This window comes from Rattus rattus, chromosome 8, assembly GCF_011064425.1.
Source record: "Rattus rattus isolate New Zealand chromosome 8, Rrattus_CSIRO_v1, whole genome shotgun sequence".
Classification (NCBI taxonomy): domain Eukaryota; kingdom Metazoa; phylum Chordata; class Mammalia; order Rodentia; family Muridae; genus Rattus; species Rattus rattus.
In genome coordinates this window covers 34,614,459-34,639,849 of record NC_046161.1, presented here as the reverse complement: position 1 = coordinate 34,639,849, position 25,391 = coordinate 34,614,459, and the positions used below count along the sequence as shown (strand labels likewise).

The 25,391-nt window shown below is 45.7% G+C and overlaps 1 protein-coding gene and 1 pseudogene across 1 annotated transcript; one reads left to right on the top strand and one right to left on the bottom strand.

Annotated features, from left to right (window-relative positions):
- The first annotated feature begins 789 nt into the window (after positions 1 to 789).
- Positions 790 to 5,338, top strand: LOC116907629 (uncharacterized protein CXorf40 homolog). Its single transcript, XM_032910689.1, is given in 4 exon segments — positions 790 to 1,037; positions 2,800 to 3,072; positions 3,768 to 3,878; positions 3,881 to 5,338. Coding segments are annotated over 3 exon segments (480 nt in total). The 5' UTR covers positions 790 to 1,037; positions 2,800 to 2,819; the 3' UTR covers positions 3,997 to 5,338.
- An 11,402-nt stretch (positions 5,339 to 16,740) lies between these two features.
- On the bottom strand, positions 16,741 to 17,531 carry LOC116907351 (annotated as a pseudogene).
- Positions 17,532 to 25,391: the final 7,860 nt, after the last annotated feature.

Genomic DNA, 25,391 nt, shown 5'->3' with positions numbered 1-25,391 from the left:
AATCCGGCTCACACGCACAGGCAAGCCTTACTCCTCCTGTAGTCCTCCAGCAAGTAATGCCACGATCCAAAGCTCAGCTCTATCAACATAATCTCACCACACACAGCACTGGCTGGTACGTTGGAGGCCCTGACCACCTTACTGAGTACTGACAGTCTGGCCCACCACTTTAACCTGCACAGTCCTTCCTTCTCCTTAAGTAGATCTGGGCCAAGTAAAGTTGGAATCCAAAGCTCCGCCCTAGTATCCCAATAGCTCCACCCACGTAGGTCAGCACTCACACCCTGCCCAGACTCCAAACACCCGCAATTCCGATCTGTTCCCAAGGATTCTTGAAAGCACAAACTCCCATTCTCAACCTTTACCAGGTGCTCACAGCCCCACCCCACCCCAAACCTAACCTTCCCGACTCACACAGCTTGGCCCTGGACCAATTTCAGGCCCCTCCTCAACAAGCCTCTTTCCTCACAGCCCCAACCCCTGCCCCTCCTGCTGCAGTGCACCCTACTCCAACTTCCAAGGGTTTTTGCAGACTCCTCCTACTAAATCCTTCCTTCCTTTTTTCAATTCTTTCCCATCCCAGCCGCCTACTACAGACCCTGACCTAGCTTTATTTGCAAGATTGCCTAAAAAAAAAACAGTGTCTCCTAGCCTTCAATGTGTTTTACTGCTCAATTACGTTAGTCCGTACTTTCCTAAGCCGGTTGCTTAGTGCCTGTAGTTCTAATTGGTTGCGAATGTTTAGACGTGTAAATGGGCGTGGTGTACGTGCTTACGCGAGATTGTGTGCGCAGGAGTGAATACTTCTCTGTTTGGATCTCATCTTAAAACAGTCAGAGTTAAAATCCTAGAACGCCCGTCAGTGTGAATGCACTAGCTTTTGTTTTCTTTAGAGCTGACGTTATCCACCCACGTTTAGGAGCCTTTGGTATTGGTGGCCTCCTGGGAACGCTGGAAGACAGAGGACTGAATGTAAACTGGAGTCTGCTGAGTGACAAGTGGTAAAACTGAGAGACCCACGCACCCAACGGACACAGGTAACCTGTTGAATCGGAACCTATGAGCTTGCCCCACCCCGACCTCCCCCACCCCCCTAATTTCACCCCATTGAGGGCACCCCAGCCTCAGCTTCCCTGACTGCTGGGCCAGCCCAAAGCTGGTCTTTGCCTGCACCATCTTGCTAGCATGTCACTGTCTCTCCTAAGTGATGCAGTGTGGATGCAGGCGGATGGAAACCATATTACTGCTCCATGGCACTGCTTCTTCCTTTCTTTTAGGCTACGAGCTCATGAGGATGCCAATCTGTGGCCTTTGGTATTATGCCCAGTCTAATCTTCCAGATGGTATTGAAGGCACTGGGATTTGGTAGACCTGAGCATTTCCATGCAACCACATTCTGTGTGGCATCATTTTTCTCCTGTTAAATTGCACCTTTGGTGTAATAATGGGAACCAGTTGTAGAATTAACTTTCTACATCAGGCGGTCCTTGTCCCAGGCAGAAAAGGACCTTCCTGCTGCCATGATAGCGGTACCAAGCTGTGAGATGCACTTGTGTGTTGTGTAAGGCCAGTCCTAACTCTTGATGATCTCCAATGCTTGCTGAGTAGAAGTCTTTCCTGTTGCCAGTAGCCAACATAACTAAGTTTTACTTGATGTTTTCTCCTTTATCTACCTTCTGCTTATGCAAGGGGAGAAGCAGAAACAAGTCAAAGAGGGCAGCTTCTTCATCCACAGAGCAGGTTTATCTGCAGTACTATGAAGAAGAGCATTCTATTGTTTTGGCTACAGGCAGTGAATGAAATGGGAAAAGGGCAGATGTTTAGCATGGGCAGCCAGATTACAAGGAATCCTGAGGATTCTTGTGAGCTCTTGGGGGTGGTTGGGACATGAGCCCTTGGGAAAAACCAATAATCTAAATAGTTTTCCAGACATGCCCACAGGACAGTCTGATCTGGACAAAGAGGTCTATGTTAGTTTACAGGTTACAGTTTGTCACAGGAGAAGTTAGGGCAGGAATTCAGTCTCTGAGAGCTCCAGACGTCCAGGTTATTTGGCTGTTGGCCTTGCTGTGGAGTTCCTATCTCTTTCAGAGCCCACAATCCTTCCCCCAACTGTTCCATAAGAGTTCCCACGACACATCCACTGTTTGGCTGTGGGTCTCTGCATCTGTCTGAGTCAGCTGCTGGGTGGAGCCTCTCAGAGGACAGCCATGCTAGACTCCTGTCTGCAAGCATAAGAAATTGGTGTTTGCCCATGGGATGGGTCTCAAGTTGGGCCCGTTATTGGTTGGCCATTCCCTCAGTCTCTACTCCATCCCCATCCCTACATTTCTTATAGACAGGATAAATTTTGGGTCAAAAGTTTTGTGGGTGAGTTGGTGTCTCTATCATCCCACTGGGGCTCCTTCCTGGCTACAGGAGGTGGCCTCTTCAGTTCCATATCCCCAATGCTGTGAGTCATGGCTAAGGTCACCTCCATTGATTCTTGGGCACCTCCCTTATCCCAGAACTCTGTCTTGTCCTGGAGATGCTCCCCCTCACTCCATGCCCCTGACAGTTTGGAGATTTCCATTCATTCTCATGGCCATCCGTCCATCCCCATCTCCTGTCCTTCTCCATACCTGACCCTGAACACTCCCATTCCTAGGCTTAGAGGTTAAGAGCAGGACATTACTAATCTGTGACAAGAAGCACATCGAGTTCACTGCAGTTTCAGGGTACGTGGGAATCATCTGAGGAAGGCCAGACCCAATGAATGTGAGCCTGAAGAGCTGAGCTGTGATGTATTTCTATTTTTAGGCCCAGAGACTCTGAGGAAAATGAAGTTTCCCTGCCTGTCCTTCCGGCAGCCCTACGCTGGTTTAATCTTAAATGGAATCAAGACTCTTGAGACACGTTGGCGTCCCCTGTTGAGCAGCTATCAGAAATGTACTGTTGCCATCCATATTGCTCACAGGGATTGGGAAGATGATGCGTGGCAGAAAGTGCTGGTGGAGAGGTTGGGGATGACCCCAACACAGATTCAGACCTTACTACAGGCAGGAGAAAAATACGGCAGAGGGGTAATAGCTGGTAAGTGAGGCTCTAGACAACTCCAACAGGATGCTGCTTGATAGATTGGTGCACTGTTTTGCTGTCAGCTAGAGCATGTGCTAAAGTTTCCAAAAAGCCTCTCTAGAGCTGCCAAAGTCACTTGAATCGGGTGAATAGGCCTGGGTTCTATAGACTCAGTTCCCTCTTGACTGTAGAACTCATATAGCATTGGACTGTGTGTGCATGAATATGTGAAAAGGGCATGGCCTATGACAGTTGGCACAGACACCAACTGTCATAGTCCCTGCAAAAGTGGAGCATTATCGAGAGTAAAGCTGCCTTCCTGGCTTGTAATGCCTGTCACAAGGACCTTAGGTAAGACACCAATCAACATCTGACCCAGTCACCTGCTGACCTAATTGGTAATTTTATTTGTAGGTTCCTGAATAAGGGTGGTTCTCTTTCAGTAGGTAAATATCTAATAGTGTGCTAGAATCTGACTGTCCCTTAATACAGGACTCATTGAACATAAGCCACTCTCTCCTTTTGCCCAAGGCCTGTGGCTGCCTCACATAGGAATCCCTAGTTCAGTTGGTCATATCCCCAGTGTTTAGTGAGAAAATTCCTAATTTCCTATCATTTTGGTTACACCCTATCTGTTGACTGTGCAGTCATAATGATAGCCTTGTTGTATAGAAGAGAATACATCTGTATATTTCTGTCTTTGTGTCCAGGACTTGTTGACATTGGAGAGACTTTGCAGTGTCCAGAAAACTTAGCTGCTGATGATGTTGTGGAACTGGAAACTCAAGCAGTGCTAACTAACCTGCACCTGAAGTACCTGACTCAGTTTCAAACCCCAGGTGGTTACTGGAGCCCATACCTAGGAAAGGGGGGAAAGATATATTCCAAGTAGATATCCCAGAGCACCCTGATCCCACTGGAGAAAGAATGGAGCAGTGAATGCTCTGGAAAACAACTGGGTAATGGCTCTGCCCATAGAACATCATAGTGTGAACCTCCAAATCTCAACTCCTACAGAGCACAGTTCACTAGGTGCTGTTCCCAGACTGCTCTGCCCTCAGGAAGGGGATGGCAGTGAAGACATCCCTCATGCTGTGGCTCTGCCAGCAAAGCTGCACAGTCTTGAGAAGTTTGGCCTTTAGGGAAAAGGAAAAATCCCAGGAAATGATATTTTGCTGAAGTTCACTTTAGTCCTGCTGTTCTAGATTGCACAAATAAATCTGTCAATGGTTAAGTGTTTAGTGTCTCACCTCCCTTTCTCCTTTTCCATGTCTTTGTTGCAGTCAAATCTCATGCAATGTATGAACAACGCCTAGGGGGCCATGTGACAAGTCCGGGACCAGGCACTGAGTTAACCCCAATACACTAAGTCTGTGATGAAGAGGGAATCAAATGGAGAAAACAGTGACCCATTCTTGCTCTTATTCTGGGAAACAGTCCCTCAAGCAACAAAAAAATGACTATCACCCAACTACTCTTTACCTAGATAATCCTAAATATTACAAAGGTAGCATGAAGTTTAATATTTAGATGTTAGTGTTTATCTTGTAGCAAATATTTATTTCTTCCATGCAATTTATCTTGACCTCAGCTTCCCCCTCCCTGCACTCCTCCCAATCGCTCCCCCACACACACACACAAACCTCACCTCTCTCCCAGATCTACTGCTCCTCTCTTTCTATTCAGAAAAGAACAGGCTTCCTAGGTATATCAACCGAACACTGCATAACATACAATAAGACTAGGCACCTCCCCTCATATCAAGGCTAGATGAGGCAACCCAGTAGGAGGAAGAATCCCAAGAGTGGGCAAAAGAGTCAGAGAAAGCCATTTTCCCACACTTACAAGTGTCACAAACACGCCAAGTTCAACAATCACAGCATGGTTGCATAGTTGCCAATTCTATGAGCCCCATTAACTTGATTCTGTGGGCCTACTTACTATTTGGTCTATGTATCAATGACTTGGAAGATATGTTACATAGTCCTCTTGTGGGAAACTGAAGGCCGAGCATTAGATGGATGTTAGAAATTCATATTGACATTGACTGGGGTTGGGGAACCAGGAGAATGCACATGTGCCTGTGTAATACTGTAGCTGCTTCTAATGGGAAGGAAAGGTGGACTCAGGGAACAGAAGACAAGGGCACAGGGACAATACAGACAGATAGCACAGAAATTCCAGGCTCAAGATCATTATTTTACCTCCATGGGGTCTGCTTTTATTTAATAAGAACTAAAATTGTTCATTTCCACAAAATAAATGGTGATTTGTCTCAGTCTGTAGTGGACTCCGAGTTTATGAGCATGTTTTGTTTTTGAACAGTGCACAGATTATACACTTGTTTTCTGAGTGTTTTTCATCTTCTACTTCCTCTTCTTCCTAAGCAGATATATTTAGAGATATGGCTGAGAGGGCAGTTTTCAGGATAGATCTGCATAACTTGTATAGAGACATCATGGAGCCATATCCGAGGTCCCATGAGGAGCTGGTGCTCATTCCCAGCCACTTCCATCTCAGCAGTAGCTGCTGGATAATCTATATCATTACCTGGAGATCCATCTTTACATGAGTTACACATATCCTGATATGAAGAGTTGTCTGGGGCACTTACAGGGATGTTGCTCTTCCTAAATGGACAGGAAGGTCCCTTGGAAAGGTTGCCTGCCGGCGCCTCTTTGTTGCTAAATGCCTGCTGTAACTTCATACCACCTTCCTTGGCCTTATGTAACCATGGGGAATGCTTGGTAGGTAAAAGCTTCATCTTCATTGGACTGGGTCCTGGGTCCTCACCACTTGTGAGAAGAGATTGTGCCTCACATACCTGAGCCAAATTTCTCCATTTGCTCCTCTCAATATTCTCCAGGAGCTCTGGCTTGTCCCTCTGGAAACTGAAGTTATAATAGACCTGAAATGAAATGGACTAGGTTAGGCAGTTTGAAATGCAGCTAAACTGACCCCACCACATTCTACTGGTCTTTTGTGGAATGGATAAAATGACCGAAGTGGCTGGATAGAGGTGATATGTGCTGCAGTAGGACTCCCATAAAGACCAATGACTCATAAAGATGACTCATAAAGATATATGTGACATTAACTGGCTTCTCAGACCCTGCCTGCCACTCAGTTTTGAGGTCTGATTTAGCCATATTTGGTTATCCCCAGAAAAGGCCCTACCTGTTTAGCCAAATTAACTATAGTAATTCAAATGTGAAAGATACCAGAGTGCATCTGATGATCAGCTGAGTGTGTGAGTGTGTGTGAGGTAAAGTTAGAGGCCCAAAAGAAAGTCGCCCTCCACTTTCTTCTACATTTAGAAAGAGCAACATCCTTCCACACAATGAAGTCATCTAGTCTTTAGTATCAATCTATATAAGGAAATACAGACTTATATTGGAAAGCCACTACCCAGACCAAAAGGGTCCCGGTCTTTATTATGGGGTCCACTTTGGCCTCTCTCAGGGGCAGCCCTTTGTTTCAAGCTTGTGTGTTGGTGTAAAGGAGTAGAGCAGAGAAGACTTTTCTCCCTGTTAGCTCATAGATGGAAATGAGAGCCTAAGGAAAATGCTGCACCTGTGTCTTTCAACCCAAGGTCATTTCTATTTTACAGAAATAGTTTGCTTTTCTTTTTTAAAATGATATCAATTTGAGTAGAATTACACCACTTCTCTCCTGCCTGTGGTTCTTCCCACTTACCTTCCCTCAAGCCCCTCAGTTTCCCTCTCTCCAGACGCTTGCACTTACCTTCCCTCAAACCAATTCCAGTGTAGCAAATACCAAGTTGAAAAACACTTTTACTTAATTTTAATTCCTATGGCATATGTACACACACACACACACACACACACACACACACACACACAGAGAGAGAGAGAGAGGGAGGAGAGAGAGAGAGAGAGAGAGGATTTTTGGAGGGTAAAAAAGGGTAGAGAAGTAAGGCACACATGACTTAAAGCACCCTGCAAAAATTCTCAATAGGCTAAGAAAAAGCAAAAACAAACAAGTTAACATGTAAATCTAAAAGTACTGAGAATTCAAAGATATAGATATAACAACAGGACCTGTAAGCAATCAAACTTCGATTGAGGAGGGAAGGGTTCAGGGGGCTTGTCAGTTGGCATTGCTATTGTTGTGCTAAACAACATTCAAAAGGAAACATAGGGAAGAAAGGGTTTATTTGGCTTGTGTTCCTACTTTTTACCTTTGAAGTAAGGCAGGACAGGAACACAAGAAAGGCAGAAACTTGAAGATGGGCAGTGATGCAGAGGCCGTGAACAAGTAAACCTTATTGGCATGTTGTCTTGTAAATTCAAGTACCTGTCCAATTTAGGGCTTCTATTGCTGTGCTGAAACTATGTACTTTAACTGTTGATTGCCATTAAGCCAGCTTCTCCAGAGATTCTAATTTAAGTTACTTCCCTTGCTTTCCTTCTTAATGGACTGTGGTGTAGAAATCTAAGCCAAGTAAGCCCTCTCCTCAACTAGCTTGTGGTCAGTGCTTTATCAGTTACATAAGAGAAAAGTGAAACAAAGGCTGACCTTAGGTAGGTGAGTAGAGGGAATGGTGAGGAGACCCTACAGGACTCCATACATGGATTGAAGGAAGAAGCCACTGAGGACAATGGGATCTGTGCCTCAAAAGGGAGTGCATTTACAGCATTGCTGTAGACTGCCTTAAGATAAATATGAAGTCAGAGGGAATACTCTGGAATTTCTCACAAACGCACACAAATGCCACTATATTCATCCTGCAACATGGTGTACTGATTGCTTCATCATTGACCCACAACTAGAAGAAAGGTCTGAACCATTAATTCCTGATCAGAGGATCAGTGGTGCTCAAGTGTAGGCAGAAGGAAGGAGCCTTCAACGGAAGAAGGAGCCTTTTATTAGACTGGCAGAAGTGGAAAGAGTAACCAAAGACTTGAAGGCACTGCCAACATTCATGGATTCTCCCACAAGGAAGGGATCTCTGCCCCTCCCTTCCCGTCCAGTCCATCCCATAAGCCCTGTTTTCTGGAGCATTTTGGGCAGGAGAAGTGCATCTCCCTAGAAAGGAGAGAACAGTCCCTTGTCAACACAGCATTTATAAAGTCTTCCACCAATTCTGCACAGCAATTCTACAAGACACTTTTGAGTATGTTTACCAATGCTCAGTTCTGCAACTTGTACCAGAGTCCTCGCCCCACCTATACCACAAAGCACATGGACTACCCATGATCCTATTGCAGCCAAAATATTCAGAACCTGTTCCTCTGTCTGCAGCCCCACTCCAAACTCCTTACCTCAGGATGCACAACTCCGCTCTGCACTTCTCCCTACTCTACCACTATCAGCCTTGTCCTTGTTCACCTGGAAGACCTGAAAACTCCTTTCCACTCCTTCCTCAGGACCCTACCCAGGTCGTTAAGCAGAAATGACAACCCTACCTCAGAGATCTCATTTTGTCAGAATTCAAGAAAACTCCCCTCAAACTTTCTACCTCTTTTCCTGCCACTACATAGACCTTTTGTACTAGGTCAGCATTCATGGCTGATCTTGAACTCTTACCTCACACTCCAGCTACGACCTCACGTTGTTTCTCTATATCTCTGCCTCCCTAGGTCAGAATTCACAGCTGTGCCTCCATTTGTACCTCAAACTCACAGCTCAGCTCTGTCCCTTCTTCAGCCATTACCTTTCTACACCATTACTCTCAGCACCACATACATTCCAGCTTTGCTATTCCCATAACTCTGTCAACCAATGTCAGTACTTACTGTCCTATACTGATATCCATGTTACTAGCAGAGCCCCACCCCTACAGGACCTCAACACTCACGGCTTCTATTGCTGTTGGAAACAGTAGTGCTAAGCACCCATAGGCCTGTCTTGATCTTTCCACAGCCCCGCCTCCCAACTCATTTCTTCAGAACCAGAGCTCTCCTCTGCCCCTTTTCCAGAACGTTCCCTGCAAGACCTCATCACACTCAGCACTGCCCTTGCACGACTTCCTCCTGACTCTTTCTTTAATCTTCTGATTCTTTCTTCATTTTCTTTCCTTCCTGGATCCGTACTACGTACAGACCCTGCCCCAGGCAGAATTATTAGGGCTCCCCAGAGTCTGTTTATTTCAACATAATTTCCTAGGGGTCAATTCAGACTACTGCACACTCATATAAATGGATTCACAGTCCTTGAAGAAGAAGAGGTGCTTTGGGCCTGCTGTGCTGAGCATGTATTAGTTTCACAGGTTGGGGTAGTGGGTCTGTATGTATGTGTAGGTGCAGGCACACATGCTGCTATGCGTTATTTTATACCTTTTGCATATGAGCTGTCAGAGTCTGGATAAAAGCGTCAGAGCTTGTGCCTGGAATACCAGTCAACTGGGGGTGGGTCAGGTCCAGGAAGCCACATCAGCAGACAAACCATGTGGGCCTTTACTTAACCCTTTGTGCTCATCCATAGCCCTAGACATTCCTTCACCTGATTATGGGAGTCACACATTCTTATAGTATAAATCTGGCTGGGAGGTATGGGAGTAAAGCCTGCTTGTCCATGGTCAAAGACTGAGTGGTCCTAGTGTCAGTTTCTGGGACACACTGCAAGAGAAAGAAGAACCTTTGGCACAGAGCCTGTGAGCCTGACCCTCCATAAACTCACATCTACCTGTAGTGCTCTCTATTGAGTGACTCAGTATCCATGCAGGACTGTCCAGGGGTCACCCTTGCCATCCCATGCCTCCTGTCAGCATTTCACATCTGCTCTCCTTTTAAAGGTCACTACACACAGGCCGAAAGCCTCAGGGCTCCTTCACATGAACTAGACCATTGCTACCTTGAGGTTCTGAACTCAACAAGACACAAGAATTTGGGCACTACAGAGCTGTGGTCTGGGATATAAAGCTTTGTGTGTTTTGCCAGTTATATTAAAAGCAATGGGATTGAACAAACCGAATCTTTCCCTCCACCAGTATGTGAAGAGACGTCTCCATTCTGGTGAAATGTTTTTTCTCCCGTTAGATCTGCTTCTTGGGAGAATATCTCAGTCCACAACTGAATGTATTTTCTGACCTGCAGATGCATGCCTCATGTGTTCCAGAAGTAAGTCTAGGAGGGAGGCAATCCTTTTTATTTCTCAAGAAATCAGTTGTCATGAGAGTATTGGTGGCAGTGACATAGACAGGCATGAGAAACAGTGGAACAAAGAATGTCCCTCAGTGCTAATGCTGATTCACACAGTTACACAGCCCTTGGCCTAGGCCAAGTGGTTTCACTCCAGTGTGTTCCCCTATGGAATGGTGACCTCTGTCGTCACCTGCTCACATTGTCCACTTAATACTTTCCTCTACAAGTGTCTAGCCTGTCCTGCAAGGTTCCCCAGAGATCTGTAAACAGAAACCAGTTGTCTCAGCATCAGTCTTTGCATTGACCCTGTCATCAAGGAGGTATGCATTAGACCTGTGCAAGGAGAAGCACTGGACCATCAAGTTCAATGGAGTGTCAGGTAACTTGGAACATGGCTTTGAGTCTGAAGGGCTGGGCTCTGATGTGTTTCTGCCCTGCCCCAAGGAAGTCTGAGGCAAGTAAGCATTGCTAGTTCCTCCTTCCAACAGCTTTATGCTGGGTTTGTCCTAAAAAGGGCCACACTGTGTATTGTGTTGGTGTCCTCTGCTGTGCCTGAGAACCGGACCATTAGAAATCAAGTGCTCATAGAGTTGGCAATATCATGAACAGGGTAGTGGACACTGACCCTTAGGGAGATTCAGGCCTTGTCCTTGTCACGGTGTAGAATATACAGTGTAGTTTCAGATGTTCTCTGGGAGTGTGAGGAATCTGTGGTTTTAGAGCTTGGTCCCTTGGAGAGGAGGCTATGAGCACTTAGGGCATGTTGGAGGGGGCAGATGTGGTGCAAAGTCAGAAGCTAAATAACAGCCCTGTCAGGTTTGGAATGCTGTGTAGTCTCTAAAGCCAAGGCAACATTGTGCCACTGTGGCTTGCAGAAAACAGGCCACTGTGTCTGCCCAGACCCATTCATACTGCTATGCTCTCACAAATGGGATGGTGATGAGGACTTCTCTCCTGCTTGGCCTCTCTAGGGTTGAGGACACAGTCCCAGGTACCTTGGCATTTATGGAAATGGAAAAGTACCAGGAAATGCCATCTGCCCAAGCTTCCTTTGGTCCTACTGCTGTCTGGATAGTGGACATAAATAGTGTTGCCTGCTTGACCCTGTGCCCAAGACACACACATGAGTGCTTCCCTAGCTTGATATTTCAGTCCAGGGTCGGGCACTGAGCAGATATCAATACACTGGTAAATCTGTGGTAAAGATGAGAACCCATGGAGAAGGCCAAGCATGTCCAGTCCTTTTGTATGCAAGATCGCTGCATAGAGGTTCCCAGGGAAGGAGGAGCGAGTCTCACCCAGCTGTTTATCTTATATATCCTACATACAACCCTATTCTGTGAGGTTGTTTAAGAAGTTTTAGGTGGTGGACATTTTATAGCAACATTTTGTAGGTTCTTTTGCAATGTTTCTAAAGTCTGTCTTCCTCATGCATCAGGCAATTTCCCACCACCATGGGCTGAGAGGAGGGGCCTACATCTCAGGGGTCAGGGTATAGCAGTTTCCCTCCCTCAACAGATAAGCACGTAGTTTCAAGTGTGCAAGAACTGGGCTAATAGATGCTTGGTAGGCACCCCCAGCTGCTGTCAAGAAGCTTCCTGGCAATATCTGCTGTAGGTAATGACCCAGGAGAATGGAATCTCCTTCTCTGAGACACCTCAGTAGTCTGAGGGTACAGTACCAAGTCAGTAGCTACACCCTTCTGCACCATGATGCTGAGGACTTAAAAATGCTCCTGCTGTCCATGAAAGAGCTAGGCTGACCCAAGTGTTTGGAAGGCGAGGCTTGGGAACAGGGCCAAGGGTAGGTGACATCGCACACAGACTCTAGGCTCCAGTTTAAGATGTCAATGAACTACCACAAGGTTTATTTTTTTAAGTAAGAAGTAAGCACGTTCTGTGACACAGAAAATGGTGGTTTCCCCATTCAATAGTTGTCTTGGAGTTCACGAACATGTTCAAGAGACTGAATATCACACAGATATACGTATGTTGTCAGAGTATTGATCTTCGTGCTCTTCATCATAGTCCTCCCAGTAGTCCACACAGTCCTCATATTCCTCATCCTCCTCCATCTCCTCTTCCTCGTCTCCCTCCACAATTTCCTCTTTTTCTTCCTCCCTTTCCTCCTCTTCCTTCACAGTGTTCTGCCATATAGTTATGGCCGAGAGAGCAGCTTTCAGGATAGATCGGCATACCTTGCATAGAGACACCATGGCACCATAGTTAAGGTACCATGAGGAGCTGGTCGGCTCTTTCCCAGTCACTTGCACCTCAACAGTAGCTGATGGACAATCTATATCTTTAAATGAAGAGCCACCTTCACATGAGTTACTTGTCTCTGGAGCTGGACATTTGTCTGGAGTACTTACAGGGATGCTGCTCTCTTCGTATGTTCTCAAAGGCCCCGTGGACTGGTTAACTGCACGTGTCATTTTGGTGGTAAAATCCAGCTCAGGCATAATGACCTCTTCTTTGGCCATCACTCTTTTCTAGACTTGGCAGTGAGTAGCATCCCTCAAGATAGTCCAGACTGCCTATCTTTGGAGGACAGGTGTGCCACAAAGAGTGGCCTTTCAATGCTAGTTTCTGTAGTGGGGCAACCATCTGATGACTTCATCGGCCTCTTTGTTTATCACACGATGTCACAATGTGGCTCACAGCAAGCCTAAAGAAGGAGCCCTGTCTCAGTGTTGGTAGTTGTCAAAAAGTGGAGAAAATTAAGCATATTCCAGAACGTTCTTCTGTGTTCAGAAGGGCGTATATAGCCGAAATGTCATCAATTGGCAAACAGATAGTATTTCTTCTCCCAATCCTCAAGGGGTGGAGGGGACAGCAGGGGAAAGTCTGTTTCTACTGACTCTTATTGGTTAAGGTCCAGCCTCCAGTTAGTCCAAACTTCAGCAATACCAAGACTACTCCGAGATGACATGCCACTAGATGGCACTATGGTCAAAGCAGTAATGTCTAGTCTTGCTTTCACATTTACCTATCCCACCACACAGCACTTCCTGCTCTGGCATTGGTGTCTACCAACTGCTCCTAGTGTCTGAGTATGACTGTTCGCAAAGGTCCTAATAAGGAATGTGTTTCAGTACAAGTAGGACAGTATGCCCCCCTGTGTAGCGCCATGCCTGGGTGGGACAAAATGTGTGTATTTTATTCTAAACACCTGTCCTTTGAATTTCCATGTAAACATCGGCTTGCCACCCAATCTTGATCTTAGGTGCACAATAGAATTGCCACTGGTTGCCCTTTCGTCTCCAAAGATGATATTTTCCTGTTCTATTACATACTCAATTTTGTTACCTGATTTAACCATATTTAGTTATCCCACCGAAGGTCCTGTTCAGCTAAAATGCTCAGTACTTTGACCCCTGACTTCTCTACATGGATAGTTCCCTCTGGAAATCCAGGCCCGTGGTACACATCACTTCCCTGACAATCTCCTCAATGAAGCTGGTGCCCTCTGTGATTATGATGGATAGGTCTGTTTTGGGAATGCCAGAATTTCATGTAGCACCCCATCAAAGGGATTCCTATGGTAGAGACGAGTCAGGAGGAGTGGGCAATTGGGTCCACTTCTGTTATGTGAAATCCTACAGCCTGCCTCATGGACTGAGATGTCTTATTTACTATCCCAGGGTAGTAATGCTCATAATCTCTTATGACCACATTGAGCATTTCTGTCCTGGGTGGCTGCTGCTTCCTCCTCCATGTGATGCGCAGGAACTGCAGGAAATACATTATCTGTCAAGTTAGGTAGTCCTGCAAGGGGAAAGCAGAGTCAATCAGCTCTCTTCTCAAGTCCTTTTTTTTTTTTTTTTTTTTTTTCTTTTTTCGGGGCTGGGGAATCGAACCCAGGACCTTGCGCTTCCTAGGCAAGCGCTCTACCACTGAGCCAAATCCCCAACCCAATCAGCTCTCTTGCTTGAATTCCAGAGCACCCAACAGATGATGGCTTTACAGTGAGATCCATGGTAGTCTGAAGAGAGTAGGCACTCCGAAAACTGAGGGAGAAAAGGCTGCATAACCTTTGGACCACAACTCTAAAAGGAAACTTTACCGTCTACGTAAAGTTCCTCCCTTAATTCAGAAGGCTCAGACTGGCCTTCTGTGTTTCAGAAACCTCCCAACATGGCTCCAAGTCACAAACACAGCCCAGATCCTCATGTGCATAGTTGCAGGTAGAAAGGCAGACAGGGTGTAGTTCCTGAAATTACAAGTAAGGCATCGTCTGACCCCTGCACTCCTCACAATTCCATTGTTCTCTTGAGAGGCTGAGAATCCTCACTTTCCTTTAGATCTAGCAGTGAACCTTTGCCTGTGAGTCTCTTCTGTGCCACACAAGAACACTCTGTCAACTGGTGATTGGGGCAGTGTGAAAGACAGTCAGGGCTGAGGGCAGGATGTCCTTTGTAGACCAGAGGAGGCATCAGGAACATCAGAAAAGATGGGAAAATGTGCAGGGATAGAACTGCTCACACACGGCGGCACGGCCAGTTTAAGGGGCATTTTATCGCGCTGGGAATGGACAGAAACTCCCACACCGGAACACCCAGCTATCCAGGATGCACTCAGGAACAATCTCTACATATACTTGACTCATGTGCTCCCTTTATTTTAAGACTGTTCTCAGTAGCTAACATAAGCCTCCTGGAAGGTCCTTCTCCTGCTGGTCTGATAAACATTGCAAAGAAGCAGGAAGAGTCCTGTGTTTGTCAGAGGGAGAGCCTTGGTCTGGTGCGGGTGAGAACTTCCTGTGTTACAGGTGCTGAGAGGCCCCTGGTCTCCCTCCCAGGCTGGTTATTTGTTAGGCGGGAATCAGGGACATTTCCATTGCCAGGAGCCTCAAGGTCCTTCCCCTGGAAAGTGGGCAGTCCATCAGGATGGCTGGAGTATGTTGGCGGCATGTGAAAGCCCTGGTGCAGTTCCTTGAGTGAACAAGCTATAGAGAAGATGGGACTAGGGAGAGCTAAGAAGCCAGACGGATATGTCACAAAGAATTGTCACTAAATCCTCCCACTCAGTCGACTCCTGTTCACTGTGTGCCAAAATTTCACTAGCGATAACCGAGCTCAAAAGCTGTACTATGCTTGGGGAGCTGGATCTCAGGATAAAGTGGTAGGTGCTCATGAGGATCTGATTTACTTCCCTTCATCCTGGCTAAATCCCCAACCCCTTCCCTTCATCCTGAACAGATAGTGGGATACAGCAGCCTATGCCTGCAGTCCTAGGCCTCTCTGCAAGCCAAGGCGGAAGAGCAGCAGAATGGGAGGGCATCTTGAAGCCCAGGCAGCCTGCACTAGAGAGTGCAGCAGCAGAAAGCAGGGAAGTCCTTCTATCACAAGGTGGAAGGAAGAACTGCCATGAACTATATTCTCTTCCCAATTCAACCACCTTCACTTATCCACTCTCACACTCATGTGTACACACAGAAATGATTACTTTAAAAATGTCAAGTATTCTGATGAGAGAACTTTGGCTAAGCACTTGCTGCCGGCACACTCTTCTCTCCTCTGAGGACAGCAGGGTCACGTGACATATATATTACATGGAAGGAAAATCCTAATATGTACAGGGATCTTAGTAGACTGCTGTGCCTCTCCTGACTGGGAAGGCAGAAGTGCACGAGAGAAGGAGTTCTAGGTCTCACATCCCTGTGATCCTAACCTATGTGTCGTGAAGAGGGTGGGAAAGAGATGCCCTACATGTGCTATGTTCATCTGTAACTCTAGCACCAGGACAGGAATGATGTATGCACATTTTGGTTTCCTGTTTTTAGGTGATAGGAATACAACCTTCCTGATGGTGTACGTTCTTCAAGTGTTCAATCACCTAGTGACATGACAGCCTGGGTCCTCCAGGTCACCAACAGTGACAGCTCAGAGCAGTGTTCCCTTCTCTCAGCCCCGAGTCATTCACACATCCCTATGGCATTTACTTGGTCAATATTTCTGAGAGCTATTACTGCCTTGGTTTTCCTCACTGAAAAGAGACTACTTGCTCCAGGGGACCCCCCCGAGCCTTCCTATATCCATATTAGAGACAAAATGGAACTGTCACTTGTGTTTCTGGCAGGGCTCTTGAACATGAACTTCATCTTTTCTGCAAGATGAATGGATATTCTGACCAGAACAGGAGACTAAAACCATTTAGCCAAAATATATAATTTTATTCTGTATTTCAGGAAAATGCCAAGTTCTTTCCCAATTCCTGTGTAGTCCCCAGTAGAATACCATGGTATCTTGAGACATATGAAACATTAGACATAAGTCAATCTCATTTCTTTATAAAACTCTAAGATTGTCCTAAAATGGAGCAGCAACAGGAGGTGTGTTAACAATGCCATCCACAATGTGAATCTCCAGCTGTGAAACCTATAGTAAAAGCAGCAACGTATTGCAAGAAGGAGAACGCCCAAGTCCCCCAGTCAGTACAGACAGAATGCAATGGTTCACACTCTCCTCACACCGCTTTCTCAAACAAGGTACAGTACTTACCCCAAACCCTCTGACTGACCTGATGTGGGATGGGAAGGCCAGTGCACTAGCATGAGTGCCAGTCATAGCATAGCTCTATCTGTTGGGCGAACCTGATCTAGGCTCTATCTCATTTCTCAAAGCCTCTGCATTCCTAGTGGGGTAGGATCTGGATGCTGCTTAATAATTCTGGCAAAAACCCAGTGTTTTCATCTAAGTGGTTTCTGCATGTGTCCTGGGACCCCACGCTAACTCATGGCTAGGATGTCTCTGTCCAGCACCTGTCTGCATTCCAGGTACAGTTCATGCACAAAATGTTCACTAATGAGGCTTCTATCGTATGCAGACATGACAGGATCCTTCTCTGCATATAGCCCCACTATTTTCAATATATGCCACAGTACCTCCTCAATGGCACAATTGTCCTCTTTGAAGGTGATACATGGCATGTGATTACCAGGCCTGTCTTGGGTATGCCAGGAGAACCATGCTAATCCCATCATAAGTGGCCCCAAGGGCATGGACAGGAGAGTAGGAGTGGACAGTGGGATTCTTTTGCATGAGGTCAATGCCAATCATCACCTCATGCAATCAGCAGCCTTAGTAAAGATCACAGGGTAGTGTTCCTCATAATCTCAGATGATCATATACAGAAACTCTAAGAAGTATGTCAGCTGTTTTCTCCTGTACTTGCGGAGCAGGAAGAGAATCAAATCAACTTTCTTTGTATTGACTGCATCCTGCCAAGGGGATTCAGGGTCAAGCAGTTCCCATACTTGGCTTTCTGAAGCCCCAACAGATTGGGTCCTGCCCTGTATCCCATGGCTTTCGGGGGAGAGGAGGCTCTGAGCACTCTGGGATGAATCCAGCATTCCTCCAACAGACATAGCCCCTGAGTTATGGCATTGGCTTCCACAGAGAATGTTCTATGAACAAAATATACTGTTATCACATATGCCATGGCCTATAGGAAATGAATATAAATGGCTTCTATGTGTATGTCTCCTCTTGGGCGAGATCAATTCTCAGAACAACTTTTTGTCTCTGAAGTGGCACAGAAGGAATCAAGGTCACCTCGAGCATCCTGACACCTGGACAAGTGTCCCTGAATTAGAGAACCTAATTCAGTGTGGATCAGTTGTCCTAAAACAGTACTGTACAAGATCTTCGCCTTGATGAATGGCTAGGTACAGCCTGTTTCAGGTGACTAGGCCATCCAGCTTCCTAAGACACGACGCTAATCTGTGAGTAAGGCAGAAAAATAGGAAAGGGGAAGGAATCCACTCCAAGTCCCTCAGATTTTCAGTACATCTAGGGTGGGCATGTAGGTAGTGAGGACTCTATATGATGAAGGGACTCTCTCAACTCTCACCCTGGGTCCTCACACACTTTATCTTCCCTCTGATGACCCAGGTCACAGTGCTCTCAGCAGAGCCTTCAGCTCCTTTATTCTCCTGCCCTGGTTCCAGGGCAGGAGACACAGACTACTATAGACAGTGCATCAAGGCAGGCTCTTTGGAACCACTGTGTGTGGTCTGGAATGGAGACTCCTTTACTTATCCCTTGTTTTCCTTCCCTAGAACTTCCCATGTGCCTATTAACCAAGAGCTGTGTTCAAAGGAAGAATCCCACTCAAACTAAGGTCCACACAGAGATGCCCTGTAAAACCTGTCAAGAGAACTGAGCCTCTGTAGTGTTCATTATTCCTTGTGTGGGATGCATCTGAAGTTATGGCTACCGTTCTTGGGCTCATCTCGGGTGACATAGGTGTTCCCAAAGTCCCTCTGAAGGGCACCTTAGCCCAGCTTATTGAGATCCTTGCTTTCCATGCATGGCATGGCAGTGCCCACTCAGAGCTCTCCAATCATCTGAACATGAAAATATACATGCTTTATGCCGTCTTCTGTTTGGAAACAAGGTCCTCTTTGCATGCTAATTTTTGACAGTGAAATCTTGTATGCCTGGTGATAATGAATACCTCTTTGGGCACAGGTCCTTGACATATTCTGGGCTCTGATGCTACTCAGACTTGACAGGGATACCTTCCTGAGAGAGGAGACAGATGTCAAGAAGAAACACCTCTGGATATTTCTGGACACAGGTTTCTCAAGACTGGCAAAAGGAGCAGGGTACTGTATTCTCTTTCAGGTTCTGAAGGTTCTTCCCCATTCCCCACAAAGCTCTGCCTGGACCCCAGCTCGATCTTACAGTCCTAGCCCACCTCCGAACACCACCTTAGCAACTAATCCACAAGTCAGAGATGACACCATTGGTGTACAGTGGACCTGCACTCACATTCTGTGCTACAGATCAGGCAGCTCTAACAAGTCCTTTGTCAGAGAGGAATCTTATGCTCCTCATGGGAGATTCTGGTTCCTTACCCTAATATACCTGAGGTCTTACTCCCAGGATAAATCTCTTCACTCATCCTCACACCACAGTCTGAAACAAAAGCACAGTGACACAGTTTGGCCTCCTTGTCAAGGCCTCCCAGGATACAAGGGTATGAAGAGGTCCAGCAGTGCTGTGAATGGCAAGGACACATAAAAAAACAAAAAACAAAAAACAAAACCACAAACCAAAACAAAAAAAAAAACCCCAATAACAACAATGAAAAAACAAAAAACAAAAACAAACAAACAAACAAACAAAAAACCCTTGGACCACACTGAGTACCAGGCTGCATTAACTCTGAATGCACTATCTAGAAATTGTCCTTTAGGGGAAGGTCATGATATTACCTTGTCCCTGATAGAGTGGCCTTCCCCTCCTGGAACTCCATTTGCATGTGAAAGGGTAATGACACCATCTCAGCAAGTGCCTGGCACTTAGGCATCCTGTTTGTTAGGTGCAAGAACCTAACACCTCAGGCCTACCATTGTCAAGTCTTAAGAGAGGCATGGAAGCCCCAGGAGGGCTAATAGTTTCAGTCACACTAAGTGTATCTCTTTGATGGCCAAAATAATACAAATTAGCTTGATTGATCCAGCCTTTTTATCTTTCCAGGGTATGGATTGGGGCCCCAGATCATTCTAAAATCCAATATTGTTTCCATTCCTGAGTTTAAACCGAGGGAATAGAATAGGAATTTGCTACAAACATCGCTGTAATGGAAATATCCTTAAATTGTGCCCTAGATAGACTGGGGCTTCTGCTGTCCTCTTGGGTCCCACATAGACCATAAATGTGAACCCACTCTCAAGAACAACCTCCCAACTAGAAACCATTTCCTTTATCTTTGTTTCTATATTACCTGGCAGGGTAAAGGGCTAATTCTGGCAAATTGCTGATTTTTTTCTACCCCTAGTTATAGACAAAACTTTGTAGGACCTTCTCTCTGAAACACTCCCCCACCCCTTGGTGAGTGAAGCATCTTCATCTGACCTGTAGTTCCAGACTGGCTCCCTTTGTACTAGGACTTCTCTTCCCCAGTATGTCCCACCTTCCCACCTGAATTAGTTTATGTAAGCTTGTCATTCCTCTTCCAGGAGGGCTGGTCCCAGACACAGCCAGACAGCACAACCCCTTCTTTCTGGGCTGTAGAAACGTGCGGTTACCATACGAGGTCCATGCCTGGGATCTGGCTCATCCAGGGACTCTTCCTTTCGCTTGCCATCTGAAGACCTTACTATCAAGGTCTTTATGTCCCTCAGACCTCATATTCCCACTCCTGAGGCAGAAAGGAAATCCAGCCACAACAACTACCCTTGGAGGGCATTCTAGGCATTAGAACAAGGGCAGAAGTGCTCTACAAGGTCCATTGTTTGAGAGGATGCTAGGCCCCTCTACAATTCCCTTCTTCTCATGCTAGGTCACCTGGACTGCTGGCAGATCCTGGATACATCCTCTGGTAGCAGTAATTGGCTCCCCTGTGTAACCTTAATTCTTTTTCAAATCCTATTTTTAATGTTGGTTCTTAAATGCTTTAGGCTACCACCCTTGAGTGGTAGTAGAAAGGAAAGTGTACTGGGGCAGTGAGCCTGTTTAGCAATGGGTTTGGAGCATATTCCGGCTGTGTTATCTGGAAATCAGCAGTTCAGTACACAGGTTACCAGGCAGCTGGATCCACTTGCAAATACTTCACGAGCAAGCCAGCAGTGCAGTTTGGTAGAGTAGTGCTAGCAAACATGAATCAGCAGTGGTCCCAGTACCTAGCAGACACAGCCAAGCCTCATCCATGGAACAATGCAACAGGGGGGACCTGGAGGGAGGCCATGAGACATTCTGGGCTGTGCCTCTCTCAGGAAAGCAAGGTTCAGGGAAGACTGGAGGCCCATGACCATTACACAGCTGGGTGTATAAACCAGCCAAGTTCAGTCTCTGTCATTGTCCTTCGAGTCCTATTTATACCGCCATGCATTACTTGTCCTCCTCCTTCTCAGAATATGCATCTGTCTCAGCTGACATCAGTCTGCCCACCAGCCTGAGTCCTTTGAAGCTGCAAGAAATTGCAGGACACCAGAAGTTTATTTTGTGTTTCTCTCTATGGAATCCAGGCAAATGCAGTTCAACTGTGCAATGTAAGGCAGACGAATACATACTTGTTATTAACAATAAATCCTTCATCACGTGACTTTTCATGTGCTTGCTTTAGCAGAACATGCTTTCTCCTGTGTCTGCTTCACCTAAAATTTTTTCAGGATTCTGCCTTAGTCTTTGACCTGTATCCACTTCAAGGGAACTTTCCTTCACGTGTCGGCCCCTGGAAAACTCCATCCAACCGACTTTACAAAGAACCCTTAAGTTTCCACTTCATTGGGGGTACAGTTTCAGCATCTATTGCCCTTCATATCAGCATCCGGGGTGGACCCGTGCCATCCAGGGACTGACTTGTGCAAGCCAGAGCAGGTAAGAGTCTCCTTCCTTCATGGCCACCACAGGGAGATGCTGAGGTTACCTGGGGGCTCCTCTGAGGCCTTGTGAAAGACCCTCAGACAGAGGAGACTCTCGCTCCAGTCCTGAGGACAATCACCACCCCATGAACACACGGGACTCAGTCTTGATGTAAAAACAAGAGGTTTACTTTGGGATACCAATGCACTGGGGCTCGACACGGTCCTCACGCAGGAGGGATGTGAGGAGCCTCGAACAACAGAAATGTACAGCTTAAACAGTCATTTACGATCACACAGTTTCATTAGCTCAGCTATTTCGGTGCCAAGGATAACTAGGCAGATGTTTCTCGTCCTGGAATTCCTGGGATAAGGCCGTAACCACATCAACGTAGCTATTTCAGTACCAAGGACAAGGACGTCTGACTTGATATATGTTTTCTCATCCTGGGGTTCCCAGGACAAGGACCAAGGATATCTGTCTTGACAGGTGTTTCTCTTCTGGAGTTCCTAGGACAAGACTATAGCTATGTCAGCACAGCTATGTCAGTACCAAGGACATCTCACTTCTATAGTGGTCAGTTAGCTTCCCAGAGATGTTTCCTGTCTTGCCAATTGCCCTGCAGTAAATATAAACTATACCATCTGTTCTTATGGTTCGCAGCTTCCTAGAGAGTGGGTAGGAATGTGCTTTCTGTACTTTCTGGTCTATTGTCTAACATCTAGGGGCTAAGCAAGGGCCAGCTTAAAAAAATTCTCATTCTTTCTTTTTTCTTTTTTTTTTTTTTTTCTGGAGCTGGGGACTGAACCCAGGGCCTTGCGCTCGCTAGGCAAGTGTTCTACCGATGAGCTAAATCCCCGACCCCGATTCTCATTCTTAAGAAATGGCTGTACGAATATTAAATGGGAATCTTTCACTTGAAACCATAATCATGTGCCCCTAAGAAGCATACAGATGGTTTTCTTTTGTGTCTGTGTCCAGATTTCCCTTTTCTCATAGGAACATAGTCATATTGGATTAACAACCCATTCTAATGGTCTCATCTTAACTATTAAGTCCCCACTGTCAAATGAGGTTGCTTTCACAGGTGTTATCATTGGGAATTAAGATTTCCATTAAGTTTTGGAAGGAATCTTTCCAAGTTGCCGTATTATCTAAGTTCATACAAAGTGGGTTGCTAATACGGAATTTAAGCCTTCTCTCCAAGATTGTAATATGAGTGACACTGATTCAGTATGTACCATACACTCCATATGTGTATTAATTGAGGCTGTCACAGGCCAGTTTTCACCAGTAGGCTAAACTGAGGCAGGCAGCCTTTGTGGGTCGGTGCCTCGAGTGGGTGACTGGGGTAGATCCAGATGCCTATACCGGCTGCTTTCTATGGCAGCCAGCAGTTAGGGAAGTTTCCCAGAAGACTTTTCTCTAAGGGAACAAAGCTTAATTCACTGGGGCTGGCAGTCCCCATGGTCAGCAGAACAACACTGAACTCTTTTAACTCTTTGGGGCAGGCAACAAAGAGAAGAATAGAAAGAAAATTCACAAGCACACACACACACTCACACACATACATGCACATGCAGACACACACACACACACACACACACACACACACACACACAAGTGGGAGAAGCAAAGAGTCCAAGTCACTTCATACACACAAATATATACATACATACAAAATACATATATGCATATCTACATGCATATAGACCTACTGACAGGTAAAATGATCAGAGAAAAGGATTAGCAAACACAGTCCAGGAATTTCAAGCACGCACGCACACACACAGGCACACACAGACATTAACACAGACATACACACACAATGTGTGGATGGAACAAGCACAGAATCAAATGATATATATATATATGTGTGTGTGTGTGTGTGTGTGTGTGTGTGTGTGTGTGTGTGTGTGTGTGTGTGTGTGTGTGTGTTGATGAGTGGAAGAACAGTGTTCGAACCACCACACTTAATTTTTTTCTCTTATCGCTTATATATTCCAGAATAATCTTTCAAGAAATATAAAGTTACAAATGTGAATACATTTTAGTTTTCTCTAGTAAACAATTATGAAAAAATAATAGTATGTTCCTGATTCTTTTTATAAAAATAATAGTACAGTACAGGTTTTAAAACCAAAATCCAAAAGCTAAACCTAAATTATTCCTTAAAACCCATATTTGTAACTACAACTTGTTAGATTAACAAAGTGTAAGCAAGCAAGGCAGTTTTCTCAGCCAGTTTCACTTACTGGCACATAGCATTTTACATTTACAAAGAAAAGGGTAATTATTTTACTATTTATCTTTAAACCAGTCTTGTAAGACTCTTAAAAGAATCACAAATCTAAACCCTTTCATAAAAAGCAATCATATCTACTTTATATCCCCAGAATGCATATATACTCATCAACAATTCTTATTAAATCATATCAGGAAGCTGAGAGTAAAAATGGGTGTCAGAAATCAGTCACCACAGTCCAGCCTCAGTGAGATTCAGGTCAGCCAGTGCTGGCGTTGTTCTTGTTCCCTGACCATAAAGGGCCCTAGCTTAACTAGTAAGAGTGTGCCTTTCTCAACTTCATGTTGTTCACTAAGATTTCTTACAGCACAGCCAGTAGTAAAAGCATTTCAATGTAGCTTCACTAACAATTTTATTTTCCTAAATGTTTTCTGTCAGTGCCTGCACCAACACGGTACCGAGAATCGGGCGAAAGCCTGCGGGATTAAAGAAACACACACACACACACACACACACACACACACACACACACAGGTTATTCGTGTCAAGCCAGAAGAGGAAGGGCCTCCTGTAACTTTATTCACCAAAATATATACCCCCAAGTACACCAGGTAGAAAATATCTGGGAAGCACAGTGGGAAACCCTGGCTTGAGACTTCGGTAACAAAAGACCGACTAAGTGACCTGAATAAACTAGGGAAAAATCCAGGAAGACCAGCCTAAATCTCAAAGACAAAGACTGAGAAGACAAAAGGCAGGAACAAATTGACCACCACCCAGGTGTGTGGGTACCAGGCCAGACTGCTCCTTTGTTAGGAACAAAAGTCTTCCACTTGCATCTGCAGAGGCTCAGCAGGGGCCAAACTCCTGCACGAGACCCAGAAGGGTCTGACAAGGTGAAACATTGCAGGGGACTAGGAGGCTCTGACAAGTCCCCCTATTTTATTTTTTTATTAAGCAATCCCCCTATAAAATTTCAAGCAGCAGCCTGTCTTAGGTCACTTTGAGATAACAAGCTTCTTTCCTGTCATTGGAATATTCTGCCAGCCTCTGAATTTCCTGCCTTAGGCGAAGCCTGGTCCCAAAGAGTTGCCCGTCATTGTCAGCTAACTGCTTCCCGTGAAGGCTGAACCCAATTTGGGCAGAAGGTTCGTCTCCTATCAAGGAGAACAACACCTGCTTAGTTGCTGCCCAGGACTGGAAGTGCTGTTTGTGCATGTGATAAGGAGCACAAGGGCCCTAGGGCCAAACTTGGAGGGCCATAACACCAAGGGCCACCGTCAAGCAGCTCCTGCACAAAATTTAGAATTCCCAAATTGTTAGCAACTCACTCCAGAAAAGTTCACCCACTGTGCTTGCCTAATAATAGATTGGGGGAGGGTAACTCCAGAGCCACCTGCAGACACAATGGTTTAGTGTAATGGCTGCTACAACAGTGTTAAAATGCCAAAGTCTTTCTCCCAGGACAGTCTAGCATCAGCCATTCTTCTCTGAACAACCGTGCAATGGAACCACAGTTCGAGATCTGCACAACTAGGGTAGAGTTCCCCAGTCCATGCAGCTTCACGCAGATGGCATTCTGTGAAGCCACAGAGAACAAAATGACAACACTAAAGTTACATGCGCAGAGCTACCAGGGAAAGCAATGCAAATTCGGAACGAAGTATAC